This window comes from Salminus brasiliensis, chromosome 8 (genome assembly GCF_030463535.1).
Source record: "Salminus brasiliensis chromosome 8, fSalBra1.hap2, whole genome shotgun sequence".
In the NCBI taxonomy this organism is placed as follows: Eukaryota; Metazoa; Chordata; class Actinopteri; order Characiformes; family Bryconidae; genus Salminus; species Salminus brasiliensis.
The window spans coordinates 35330007-35344498 of record NC_132885.1 but is presented as its reverse complement, the minus strand read 5'-3'; the positions used below and the strand labels follow the sequence as shown (position 1 = coordinate 35344498).

The 14492-nt window shown below is 36.4% G+C and overlaps 1 protein-coding gene across 1 annotated transcript in view; it reads right to left on the bottom strand.

Moving 5' to 3' along the window:
* Positions 1 to 4032: 4032 nt before the first annotated feature.
* mlphb (melanophilin b) overlaps positions 4033 to 14492 on the bottom strand; it is a 33863-nt gene continuing 23403 nt past the window's right edge. The window contains exons 7-14 of the mRNA XM_072686456.1: positions 11326 to 11461; positions 10895 to 11100; positions 10193 to 10294; positions 9504 to 9743; positions 4997 to 5077; positions 4819 to 4890; positions 4474 to 4519; positions 4033 to 4123 (exon numbers count right to left, since the gene is read on the bottom strand). Of these exons, the coding sequence (XP_072542557.1) occupies positions 4077 to 4123; positions 4474 to 4519; positions 4819 to 4890; positions 4997 to 5077; positions 9504 to 9743; positions 10193 to 10294; positions 10895 to 11100; positions 11326 to 11461 (930 nt within the window). The 3' untranslated portion in view covers positions 4033 to 4076. The remainder of the gene's footprint in view (positions 4124 to 4473; positions 4520 to 4818; positions 4891 to 4996; positions 5078 to 9503; positions 9744 to 10192; positions 10295 to 10894; positions 11101 to 11325; positions 11462 to 14492) is intronic.

The following is a 14492-nucleotide window of genomic DNA, read 5'->3' as shown; positions in this document are numbered from 1 at the left end:
CTCACACAATTAAAAAAAGATTCATGTCTTACAGTAAGGCACTGATTCAAAAGTTTGGTCACCCTGCATGGCAAGCACTTACTAATCTCACCATTGGCAAGTATCACAGTTTGTAAATGTTTTTTGTAGTCAGCAGAATCTTTTAATTCTTGGTTTGGGTATTCTTCCTTGCAAAAATGCAAAAGATTTTAGATCTGCATAAACTGCTAGCCTGAAGCCTATCAATAGATTTTTGATGTGGTTTAGGGGGACTGGGGACTGTTATAAACATGTCAAAACGTCCAACTTTTACCTTGAGGTAGTGAAGTGTTTAGGATCATTATCCTGCTGTAGAAGTTATCTTTTCATTTTTAGTTTTTTTTATAGATAGTCAAATGTTTGCTTCCAGGATTTGCTGGTATTTAATAGAATCCATTCCTCTCTCTGCCAATGAAACATTTCCCATTCAATTGATTAACAAGCTCAAAGCATGATCAATCCACCCCTTTCCATAAGAATGTAAAATTCTATTTAAATTTAAATTTATCAGCCCACAGGACATTTTTTTATAGATGTTGTCAGATGTCAAGTCAAGTCAAATTTATTTGTATAGCGCTTTTTACAACTGTTGTCATCACAAAGCAGCTTTACATAATTAGTAAAAACAGAGACAAAAAAAGAAATAACATAAGACATGAAGGATCAAAGACCCACAGTGAGCAAGCCAACGGCGACAGTGGCAAGGAAAAACTCCCTCAGAGCTGGAGGAAGAAACCTTGGGAGGAACCAAGACTCACAAGGGGGGCCCATCATCTTCTGGTCAGAGCTTTATATGTTAATAGAAGAATTTTGTAGTCAATACGGAATTTAACTGGGAGCCAATTAAGTGCTGATAGAACTGGACTGATATGGTCAGATTCCTGCTGGAACAACCTGGCAAAAGTGCATTACAGTAATCTAGCCTTGAGGTAATAAAAGCGTGTAATTGTAAAAGCGTGATTTTGTTTAGAGAAAGCTTTTCTTCTGATGACTCTACTGTAAAGATGAATTTGTGAAGAGTCTTCCATGAATTTTGTATGAGTGTTGCTGCACAGTAGAACAGTGCACCACTCTAGAGTCTGCTAAATCACCCAAAGGTCTTTTGCAATCACATGGGAAAATCAAATGGGCTCCGCAAAGCAGATGTATAGGATTATTTGCCCACAATGCCCACTACAAGCACTTAGGGTGCTAGAAATAACTTGAGTACATCAAAAATGTGAATCTAAGATTTTTGTTACTGTTAATTGTAACTATACTCACAAAACCCCTCTGAGGTTCTAGATCTTAGGAATGTACCAATGTTTCTGTGTTTGTGCAATCACTTTGAATTGCCACTTTTTATGAAAGGTGCTATACAAATAAACTTCCCTTGCATATTAGATTGCTAGATAAGAAAATCAGAGATATTGGAAAAAAAATATTTGAGATCCATGTTACATAGCATCACTTAATTCTTGAATTATTCTGTGAAACTCCTGTTTCATTGCATCCCAAAAGTGTTGACTTTAGATAACTGGATTTACATATCAGTCTTTGTCTGTCCAGATTTGGTGGGTTTGTGCCCACTGCAGCCTCAGTTTTATGTTCTTGACTGACAGAAGTGAAACCAAACATGGGCTGTAGTCCATAATATGTAGCTCATCCATGTTTTTTCTGCTCACCACTATTGTACTGTGGTTATCTAATTTATCATGGCCTTTCTATTAGCTTGAACCAGTCTGGCCATTGTCAGTTCACCTCTCTCAATAACAAGCATTTCTGTATACAGAACTGACCAACTCTGTTTTTAGTCTAGGGTGATTTGGAATTAATAATGTGGCATTTGTGGGTTGGGCTAGTGAAGATGGAAAAGTCACATATAACTGCTGTGTTAGCTAGTACCACATTAGGAGAATCAAACTGTCAACACCAAAGAAAAGAAAAGAAACACTTTCTCACTTTGTCAATTTTAAAGACTTTTAGAGGAATATTAGAAATGCTCTTCTCTGCAGCTGGTGCAGTTTACTGCACTACAACTCCTTGTCATTTTTGCTTTCTACTGTGGAGTGCTGCTGTATACCCCTGGTTGTGCACCATATCTGTGATGAAACCTGTCTTTGTCACTATATGTTTCATGAAGAATGGCAGGTGTAAACAAAGGAGAAAAATACACAGACAAAAGATGAGAAAGCAAAGACAGGCAAAATACTGGTGAAAATGAGTATTTAGATGACTGCTAAAAGTAAGAAACCGACTAAATACTCTAGCACTGCAACATAATTTTTTTTTTTACATTTTGTAGATTTTAATATACAGTTTAAACCATTTGCCACAAAATTAATTCCATGTAATTTCATACAATAAAAAGTAAGAAAAATGTCCTGTTTTGCAATCAAAAAAGTTACTGAAAAAGTTACTTAGTAGTAAGTAGTAATAAAAAGTAATAAAATAGTAAGGACAACATAGGTCTGTGCTTTCAACTTAATACATCTCAGACATCTTATACACATTTGTTAAATTCCTCCATCAGCACAACTGCACAACATTGTTCTGTATAGAACCATTGCCTGTATGAAAAATGAATACTGAAAAAGCCCTTATTTTAGGAGTGTACTTGAAGTATAATTTTACATGAGGTTTTTGTTGACTAAAATGTTGCTGAATCAGGTATTGGAAAGTCACTAAAGGTACTACTCATATTTATACTAATATAAAGTTTTCCAAGCAAGCTCAGAAAAGTAATTAGTAATTAGTAAATATAACTTGTCACATGTAATCTTTGTTACTAAAGGCACAGTAGCATATTTAGAAGCTGTTACAGATACAGAATCAAAACCTAGCATGTTCTGTTTTCAAGCACAATACTCTATGTACAGTGTTGCTTGGAAGTGTGTGATTTCTTTAATTTTCTTTTTTTGTTGTTGTTGCAAAAATGTGACCTAAAACCTTGCCAACTTTCACAAAAGTCCAGAATGTAGATAAGAAAAAATAAATCTAACAAATGAGGACAATATTGCTTTCAACTAATGGGATGACAAACAGGTGTGAGTGGGCACCCTGTTTTATTTAAAGAACAGAAATCTCCATAACACGTTTGTGGAAGTACATCATGGCACAAACAAAGAAGATTTCTGAGGACCTTAAAAAAAGGGTTGCTGATGCTCATCAGGCTGGAGAAGGTTACAAAAAAGTGTTTGAAATCCACCAACACACAGTTAGACAGATTGTATAAAAATGGAGGAAATGCAAGACCATTATTACCCTGTGGTCAAACAACAAATCACACCAAGAATAGGGTGTGTAATAGTCAGCGAGGTCATGAATAAACCTAAGCAACTAAAGGCCTTTCTTAAATTGGCTAATGTTAATGTTCATGAATCATGAATAGGAGTTGAACACTGAATGACAACGATGTGCACGGCAGGGGTTGCAAAGAAAAGGCCAATGCTCTCCAAAAAAAAAACATTGCTACTCGTAGGCAGTTTGCTAAAGATCACATGGAAAAGCAAAAAGGCTATTGGCTTTTGTTTCTGGTGGTAGTCCCATGGTTTGGGTCTGTTGTGCTGCGTCTGGGCCAGGACCACTTGCTACCACTGGCAAAACAATGGATTCTGAACTATACAAGCAAACTAGTTAAGACTAGTTAGGAAAATGTAAGGACATTTGTCTGTGAGCTAATTCTCAAGAGAATGTGGGTCATGCACCACAACCAAAATATGTAAAAATAATAAAATTGTAAAAAAGTATAAAGTTATTATTTTGGAATGTCCAAGATGAGGTTCTGTTAATCCAATAGAAATGTTGCAGATTTGTTCTTAATTAGTTTGAAGCAAGTTCTCCAAATCCTACTCAAATCTACTTTTATACTTTTTGAACTTTATATGTGTTTTAGGTCCAGGTTATGCAGAAATATAGAAAATTCAAAACTTTTAAGCACCACTATAATTTTTTAAATGTATGCTAAGAGTTAGTGCCAAGGTGTTTTATTTTATTTGGCAAGCCAGGTATATCCAATAAAGGTTTAGATAATATTGTTTTGTAGAATGATGGAGACTCTTCATGGTCACAAAAAAGTTTTATATGATACTAAGCTTTCTCAGTGACCCTGTCCCATGCCTGACCCCTGCCAACAGAAAGAAAACAATTATTTAGGTTTTAAATTAATAAATGTGCAAACAAAGTTATTTTGCTGTCAATGGATTTTTAAACTTGCTATTTGAAATGCAATATGCAAAATGTATAATGCCTAGAAATACTGGATGTATGTATTTCATGTTTGCAGACTGCAGGGCCCATGTGGATAAGTAAATGTCATGTTTACATTTTAGAACTTTTTGTATAAATAGCATAAATAGCATAAATTGCTATTTAAATTTAAAATTATTTTATCTTCGTGACCAGAAGACAATGTGTTGTGAAGTTGTAAATGTAGGAACTTAGTGCTACAAAAGGCAAAATAAACTTTGTTCTTACTAAAAGGAAAGTCATTAGACATTCTTCTATCTGAGGCAAGTGGTGCCTGTAAAAAAAAGAGAAGTGATTAAAACAATACTTAACATACTTCAATCTGTTTTGAATGTGACATAGCTAACATTGTTTTAACTTTAAATTCAAACTTCTATGAATCATAATTTTAGCAACATTAAACAAAGCTAATAATTGTAAGTGTTAAGTACTACATTGGCCCTAAACGTCCATCCCATGTAATAATAAGACTAAACAAAAACTATTTACAAAGGATTTTAGACTTCATATTAGCACCCAGGGACTCAAATCTCACTCAGATTTTCACAGTGATTGAACCATTGAACCACTCACCTTCTTACAGGTTTTGTCCTCCGTTATTCCTGTTGCACCCAAGGCAGCAATCCTGTTTTGAATGTCTGTGACCTGAAAATAGATATTATTCACCTTTAAAGTTTATGAGAGGCACTGTAACATAAATGAGAACATTTTAACAAGCGCAATTTAGACAAATTTCAAGCAGAAGTCTTACCCCGCTCTTAGTGCTCTGGACGCTGGCAACTGTCAGGGCTACTTTGCTCTCTAGCTGAAACAGCTCACAGGAATTCAGGTTCTTCTAAATGTTAAAGAGTTTATTGTTAACATTTAACTTTGGGATAAATAAGCATGTCAAATATTCATATAATATAGTCATACATTGTATATATGATTATAAGTAGTGCTTACTACTGATGTAATCACATATTAAACTGATCCTGATACACTTAAGAGTCTTTGACCTTGGAATTAGTAATTACTGCCCAATTGGATACATTATAAACAGTTGTAAGAACAAAACATGCTCTCTAGTGTTCAAGTGTAAGATTTTTTTAAATAAATTTAAATTAACAAGCTTTTCTTTCTGACCTAGCAATAAGTGAGACATTCCAGATCATACATAATGATGCTAAACAAAGATGCTATATACTACTCTATGTAATCACAGAATAAACTGTATTTTTTTTTTTTTGGTTTTTAAGCTACTGAAGTATTTGATTTTTAAATATTTGCTTGTATATACAGTATGAGGAAAGGTCTATTCACTGGAATTACTGGCACCCTATGATACAAATGAAGTAAAAAGTGTTAATAGTAAAAAATATGTATACATACTCAAAAGAGAATGATTTTGATTCACATATACTGTACAACCTAGTAGTCATCATTTTGAAAACAGTCCACAATCACAGTCCATACAAAAAAGCAAATTATCAGCTAGCAAAGATGCAAAAAAACAACAAGACACTGAAGCACAGGTTATAGACAGTTGCTAGTTTAATAGTGAAGTTTCCTCATTGTTTTAACAAATAATACTCAGTCCATTGCCAGACACATAGGGTAGTGAGACGGCTTGCTTACATTCAGAGAAACTAATCAGAGAAACAACTGCACCGTTGGTGTAGAAAAAGCTAAACCAGACTACTTTCTCAGCCTGATCACTAGCTCTACCATTGTATACATAGTTTGCTATTAAATAAAAATATCAACTGTACTGTTACCCAGAGCCATGATCTCTTTACACTCCAGCCCGCCTGTCAATACATAGTAGGCAATGCTTCTGCTACAATAAATGTACAATAACTAGGGCTATATTTCCTGCCCTTATTACCCACTCATTTTAGAACACATTACATTTTTTTATCATGCAGAATTCCTAGGATCTGGACATTAGTTAATGTAATATAATTTACAGTTTTACAGCAAAGTACATCTGTTTGCAGATAACGTGATTCTACAGATGACATGAACTATTCAGTTAATTCTTTTTATTCTGCAATAACAAAACCACATTGCCCATTTAATGCCATACATGTTACTTTGTTTAGGCACAAACTAGTTTTAAATGCCTGTCTTTTTAAGTGCATGCTTTTTTCCAGCATACAAATATTAATTTTAATATTTGAGGTAAATATCACTAACATGGCAGTTACCATCTCAGTAAAACTACTATGATACTTCACACAGTGTTTTATTTATGTATGTTAGTAGCCGTGCAAGTGAACAGTACAAAAAGGAACTACTGCTGGTATGTGCACAGTGACAGCGTGAGCAGTCTGTCAATTGTTTTCGTGAGGGACAAAGTGTGAGTGCGTTTGTGACCTGTTATGGTTTCCGTGTCCAATTCAGCTGCTGTGAAGCAGCCAAAAAATGTTCTTTTTCTCTGCTCATGGCGCCAAGAATATGGCCATGGGGCGGGGAAGTAGTGCGTTTTTTTTCTTTTCCTACTCTCTGCACAGTTTTTTCCCCATCTGAGTGACTTCACTAAATGTTCCTAGTTGTTACAGCTCATTTTGTGGTAATGTAACTGTGCAGACCTTTCTGTTGCTCTTTTTCTAGCTGCAAGGAACTTTGATATCTCTTTCCAACAACGTAACTGAACTCACATTTACTGCCAAATTTTTAACATGAGCTGAACTAATATTTTCAACTTTAACTCAACTCAACAACTGACACTGAAAAACGAAAAAGAAAACTAACTGTTCCAGCTTAAATAATTGCATGTTTCATGTTGTCTGTTCTGTACAACAAATAATCATATTAATACATTGCTTGATTTATCAGGACTGTTAAACAGCAAGCTAATCTACTTATTTGATGAATTTGATATTCATTAAGGTTTAAACTAAAGTGTGTTTTGGCAATTTGCATGCTTTTCATTATTTTGAATGTCCCTCACCCCCAGTCAAACAATGTTAGACTGTAACCACTCAGCGTGGTTGCTAAAATAGAACAATCAGTTTTAAGAGACATATCCTAAGGTTATGAAAACCACCCCTACCATCCCTAGGACCATGTGTCAACATTCTGACTTTCCTACAGGGACTTGAATATTAATACACAAAATATTAAATATGCCAAAACAAAAGAAATAAAGACATTGTGGTATCCTTATAAAACATAATTTGTCCTTAACGGGAAGATAAAAACAAAGAAAATCAAACATTTGGTCTTATTATAAAGGAGTATGCATTCTTTGACTACTTACTACTTTAGCTATGGAATCTGATAAAACTAAAGGAAACCTAATTCAAATATTGAAAGTCTGTCCTACATCCAAGAACCTAATATATACCTTGATTTAAGATCTAGACAAATAGCAAGAGAGACCTCTGGAGATTTTATATGGGGGAAAATATTATTGAAAGCAGAGACAAATCATATTAAGAGTTCAGATTTAACACCAGTCTTTAGCTACCAGACTTTTCAGATTCCATATGGTGTCTCATGAATGAATGTCCCCCATACATTTTTACTTTCATGCACCAAGTGCAAACAATATGATTTTCCATGGAAATGAAATACAGTTCATATATCCGTAAAGCTGGAATGTTCTTTAGTTCTCTAGATGGCTTCTAAGAATGTCTTTAAAGCATAAGGTTTAATGGAGGGTTGTCATATGCTACAAATTCATTGTCATGGGTAAAAAATTAAGTAGTAAAGTCTGTGTCCTGGTTTCTTGAGACATTTTAACAATTGTGAAAAGTAAGTAAGTAAGTATTATTTTGTGTGATGAGCTTTTCTCTATTTACTGAGAAACATGAGCTTTTACACTAACCTTCATTAGGGGTGGAGGGTGGTTGTGTGTGGTTTGTTCTGTGAGATACTGTAATATTTCCCCTTTGGGACCATGCTTCATTTTGAGTTCAAAACAATGCATACACTGGTGTTTTGTTGGCTGTTTTAAAATTTACTTTGACCAATTATTTGTTTCATATTTATTACCTTTTCTTGTTTTGTGATGGAACCAGGCATTTTCACATGGACATATGCAAAGTACAAGTGAGGCATTCAACTCCAAGAACACTGTAGCAACATGATTGCAGTGTTTCTACAGGGAAATTCTACAAACACACTGTGGCTGTGAAATAGAGAAAGCTGTGTGTTGTCAGGTTAATGCCAGAAAAACAACACATTTTATTCAACTGTACCAGTGAAGGTGCACCTTGGTAAGGGATATTTAACCAAATATTAGGTGTTCTGCATGTATAGTTTTTATGTATGAAAAATATTTCAGTACTTAAGGGCCAGCAATTCTCAAATCCATATGTTCATATATTATTTTGATATATATTCCATATATGGCCATACTGGGACACCTGCTTATTCATTGTTTATTCCAAAATCAAGGGTATTCAAATATTTTTCCAGCTTTTGTCAGAGTAACTGTCTAATTTCCAGTGAAGGCTTTCTACTAGATTTTTTGACGTACTGCTGTGAGGATTTGATTGCATTCAGCGACAAGAGCGTTAATGAGGTCAAGATGTTGGATGATGTGATGATCTGTGTCAGCAATGGGTAACTTCAAGTAGCTGAATGCATTTATTAGATGGGGTGTCTACAAACATTTGAACATATAGGGTGTATTTCATGTTACTGACTCCTCTTTTCTCATATTTGTACTGCTGTAGTATTAAATCAGGATTTTTGTGCACACTCAGAAACACCCACACCCAAATATATGTTTAAATTCTTACCAATGGTAAAAGGTATTGTGGGGGAAATTTGCAGGAATTTTAGTATTGTATATATAGACTATTTTCATTTGATTTGTTTTAGTTTTACGCCATGTGAAACTGTCTGGGGAATAGGAACAGAAAAAGGGTGACTTCGTAATCTTCAAACAATAGGGGTCTATCAACTTCACACCAACTTCACCAGGGGGCTCAGAAAACCAGTGTTATCAGCATATAGACATCAAAGGCGATGGAAACCAGCGTGCTTCGGCAAATGGACATCAAAGACCAGCTAATTCAAAGAGTGAATGTCACGTAATGCACGGTCATTGTGTGTTTGTGGGGAATAAAAAGTGTAACTGACACAGTATGGCAAGGTTTTTGTCAGATGCAGTTCTGAAGCCTTCGTTTACTGCAGGGGTAAAGTGTATTTTTCCACATTCCTAAGGCTGACTGATTGAGTTGATTCTTTAAGTGTGAAAAAGCAAAAATGACCACAGTATTTAAAAACATCTCCATGGGTAAATTAGCATTAAAAAATCTTACCTTTTGCACATCACACGAAAAGCTGTGTTTATCTACTGGTGTAGTTTCTCTTCTTGTAATTAAGGAACATTCATGACTGCTTCCTCCTAAAGGCTTTATGTCATCTTTTAACTTATTTGTTTCCTCTTCATCTGAAGAAAGGCCTTTGTCACTGATATTTTCAGTAAGCTCCTCCAGCTTTTTCTTAAGCTCCAATTCCTCTTGGTCTACCGGAGACAACTCTCCATGTACAGGTTCAGCCTAAGAAAAAAAGAGAATGTTCTATTTTATTCAAATGCAAGGCATTACCTTTTCAGCTTAAAACTTAAATGCAAACTTGAAGCAATAGTATAACAATGTAGGGGCACTAGCATTACAGGTTACAGATTCTGCAAAAAAGCATCACAAATAGTCTGCTAAACACTGACAAACCATTAAACCAAGACACAAATCTATGTTGCCAGGCAAGTCTTACCTAAGGGTTCATACTTCTCTAGAGTATGACCTGCTAAGAATCACACAGAGCATTTCTCTGTGATTTTAATAGTTTTATGGCTGTTTAAAAGTTTTCTTTAAATAGACAATTACAAACCTGTGATCAATCACCCAGTTCTATAAACATTAAGCCCCACACTACCCCATATGTAGCTTTGTAATAGTCACTGTATAATTTATGGCAGATTTAGATTCCCTCAACAATGCTTATTTACCTGCTCCGGGAGGGACAATGGTTGATTTGGTACAGTAATTTTCTCTTCTAGACGGCCAAGGAGGGTCTCAATAGCTGACATACGCTTGTTGAGCTCAGTTATCTGAAGCAGAGAAAGAGAAAACAAGACTATTAATATTATTGGGAAGACTAGTAAGGTGTTGCTTACTATCCAGTTACTAATCTTATATGTGAGGGCAGTAGTCCAACCTGATGGCATGAATTTAACTGAACTTCTGTAGGGTCTGTTTACAGATCTGTTTTATACACACACGCACACTCACACATCATGTAATATTGTTTTTTATTCAATTCTTTGAACGGTTCTTGTTTTTGGGTATAATGAGTGTAAACCATACATCTTTATTAGAAAAAAAATGGTGTACAAGTTTAAATTGTTTTTTTCCTGAAATCATCCCAGTCAAAATTTATACAAATGTATTCAGTTCTACAATATACACACAGCACACCTAATATTTATAATAATAAACTCAATAAGTTTAGAAGTATAATAGAATCATTTTTAAGTCAAGGTTAAAGCTAAACCCGCCAATTCATAAGTGAGTTGAATATAGGTTGAAATAACAATGAGGGAGGAGACATTGGAGGAAAAATAGAAACCAGTATACAAATATGTGATATACAAATGTAATGTAATTTTTAAATGTAAAAACATTTAAAAATATTTTAATTATTGATATACCTGTGGTGGAACCTCATCTGGTGAGTATTGCCAATTCAGCGGTATAGAGTGCATGAAGTTTTGAGAACTGTCCATATCATCTTCCTCAGAGTCCTCTACACTGTATGGTAACTCGCGGAATGCAACAGCACTGCCAGCTGAGGAATGGCTCATCTTGGAGAGGGAGCAAGCCCGTACCATCTTATTGTCAGTATAAGTGTAGTCATCTGTGCAATGGTGCAAAAACAATTTGCAATTCACATTCACTTTTCTGAAATAATTTAGATAACAGATCACTTATGATTCAGCATGTTATCTCTGAACGTGCTGTCACTATAATAAACTGTGTAAAATATTACTACTATTAGCACTTTGTACGTTGTATACACAAGGTAGCAAGTGCTGTCATATTAAATGCTTATAAAGAAATTGTATGCAGTGCAGTATCCCACCAAATTGAAAAGGTTTATCAAGACTTCGGCTACTGTGATGGATCCCCTTCTTTCTCTCTTCTATTACAGATCTTCTATGCTCTAGGATCTGCTTGAAGACTGTAGCCCAATCCTCCTCTGGATCAGGCCTCTCATTCTGTGTTAAAATTACAAAATGTATTTAGTCTGTTTTGTTAATGAGTACAAGATTTAGGCTACAGTTGGGTCAAATAAAAAAAAAAACACAAACAATCATGACAAAAAAAAAACTTATTTGTTGCAGTTATAAATAATATATATATATTATATTTGTAAACAATATAATATATTTGTTTTTGTTTGCATTGGAATAACACAAAACCAGAGAAAAAGGTGAACATTATTACTGGCACCTTTTCAAAATTACAAGCAATAATAACTATATTTCATGCTTTGTATTTATGACAAGTAACAAGTGCCTGGCAACCAAGCTAGGTGAAAAGAATGAAGAGGAAAGATTTGTTTGAGGATGTGACAACCAAAGGCTACAAGTCAATCTCTAGAGATCATTAGGTTACTTGCATAACCCCTGTTCTCTCAATCCTCATGCTGAGCCCTTTCCACCGGCACCCAAGTGCTATACTGGTAGATCAGGAGGATCAAACTTCAGACCTTACAGTCGGTAAAGAGGAAGCAGGGCCCCGCCTTTGCGCACCTGTGCTAGGGAAAAAGATCAGTGGCAGTTTATGCCATTGAATTCCACACATTATCATCGGAAGGTGAGTGGATGGCCAGCAACTACCACCATGGCATTAGCGGTGAGCTCAAGGACGAGCTTATTGTGACTCCATACTCTCTCTAGATAAACTAGTAGAGCTAGTGCAAAGGAGGGACAACCTTCTACAGGAGACATGCAGAGTGCAGGGTACCAGACCAGCCTGAAACTCTCATGGCCCATATTTTATTTTGGGCCCCCTTGGGTGTTAAAGCATTCTGACCCTGGTGTCCATGGAGTTGGGGCACAGCGCCTACCGCAGCAGGAACGTGAAACCCGCATGCATGAGGGTAGGTGCCTCTACTGCAGGTCTTCTGGACACTTCTGTTCTGCTTGACCCAAGCTCTTGGGAAAACATCCAATGTCTGTCAGAAGAGGAAAGGCCGCTGATGGATCCATTAGCTCTCCCTCAGGCCCAGAGGTGTGCCTTCAAACTTTCTTGGACTCTGAAGCAGCAGGGAACTTCCTGGACACCAGCTTGGCCTAGAAGCTATCCCTGCTGCTGGTCCCTTTGAGTGACCACATGCCCTTTGCAGCTATAGACGGCAGGTCACTGTCAAAGTCAAAGTCAAATTTATTTGTATAGCACTTTTTACAACTGTTGTTGTCACAAAGCAGCTGTACATAATTAGTAGAAGACAGCAAACAGCAACCTCAGTTATCCCCCACAGAACCTACGATATTGCTATTAACCTCCTCACTGGCACCAGTCCCCCACGGCCAGCCATCTTCCAGCGGTACATAAACAAGGTCCTTAGAGAGCCTTTGGACAGGCATGAGAACGTTTACTTGGACGATATACTCATCTACAGCAGATGCATAGACAAACACGTTGTCCATGTCTGGAAGGTTTTTCAGCTATTCCAGGAGAACCACCTGTTCATTGAGCTGAAGAAGCCCCTGTTCCATGTGGTGATACTCTTTTTCGGCTTTATTGTATCCATAATATGGATCCCACCAAGACTGTGGAAAGCTGGCCCCGTCCCACCTTTATATATGGTCATTATATTATATTCTACAGAAAATTAAGAAAGTTCACTGTTTCATTGCAGGTTATGAGTTGGTTTTCTGGTAAGTATCTGTAAAATTGGTCTTCGTAGAATTGTAAAACATTTTGCAAACCTTTCTGGCATGTGACCCAAAACCATATATACAACACAATTACCAGGTACAAACAGTACCTAGCATTTGCATAGTATGTATGGTGCACTGTTATGATAATAGGACCATAAAGGTTATTGTTGTACATAGCAGTTAATCAGGAGGTAAATATTCTTTTGTCTTTGCAGCATGTAACCAAACACCATACATAAAGCACAATTACTAGGTATCTACACAAGTACATATTGTGTACTACAGTAATAGTAATAGAAATAGTAAAATAAAGTGTGTATATACACTACTTACAAAAAGTTATATATACTTGGCTTATGGGTGAAATTTATGGAAAATGTAAAAAGTTTATGGTACAGTAATATATCAGTACATGCACATGAAAGTAGGGCATTTAAGTAGAAACATTTGTACAATTGTGATTTCCTTATCTCAAACAATTTATTAAAGCAAAAGCTAACAGCAGTGGTGGGTATACCCCAAAAATGTTTCAAAACTTGTCATTTGCCCTTGAGCATCAATTACATCTCGTTGTCTCATGCTGTTCAGAAGTTGACTTTGTGAACAGCATGACTCTTCTTGTAGAGTGGCCCTCAGATATTGAGGTCCTAAGGTACGGAGTTACAAACCTCTACGTGGCAACTCTGCAGATCCCAAAGGTTTTCTATGGGATTCAGGTCTGGAGAAAGTGCAGGCCACTCCATTTGAGGTAACCCAGTCTCCAGCAGCCATTGCCTAATGATGCGATCTCGATGAGCCTGAGCATTGCTGTCCATGAAGATAAAATTAGGCCTGTGTTGTTCATGCAGAGGCACAATGACTGGATTATTGATATTAAGTAGTATGGGCTTGTCACTGTACCATTCACAAAGTGTAGGGATGTTCTGTATTGACTAGACACACCTGCCCACACTGTAACACCATCATCCCAAAAGGCTCGTCTGGTGACAACAGTGGCTAATAAACAGATCGCTCATTGACACCTCCAGCATGTTGGTTGCCATCATTTCTGCTTAGCGTGAATCAACTTTTGTCTGTGAACAGCATTGAGGACCACTGGTCACTCGTCCAGTGTAAATGCTTTCTGGTCCATGCAAGACGATGATGCCTATGCCTGGTGGTGTGGTCAGGTACCCTTTCAGGTCATCTAGCACACAGACCAAACTGTTTCAAATGGTCTGAGGAGACGCTTTAGTGCCTCTCACCTCCCTTAAATGTGCCTGGACTGGTGTGGCATTCATCATCTGGTTCCACAAGGCACTGTTCACAATGAAGCATTCATCAGTACGGGATGTGGTCTCTCTGTATCTCTACTGCAACC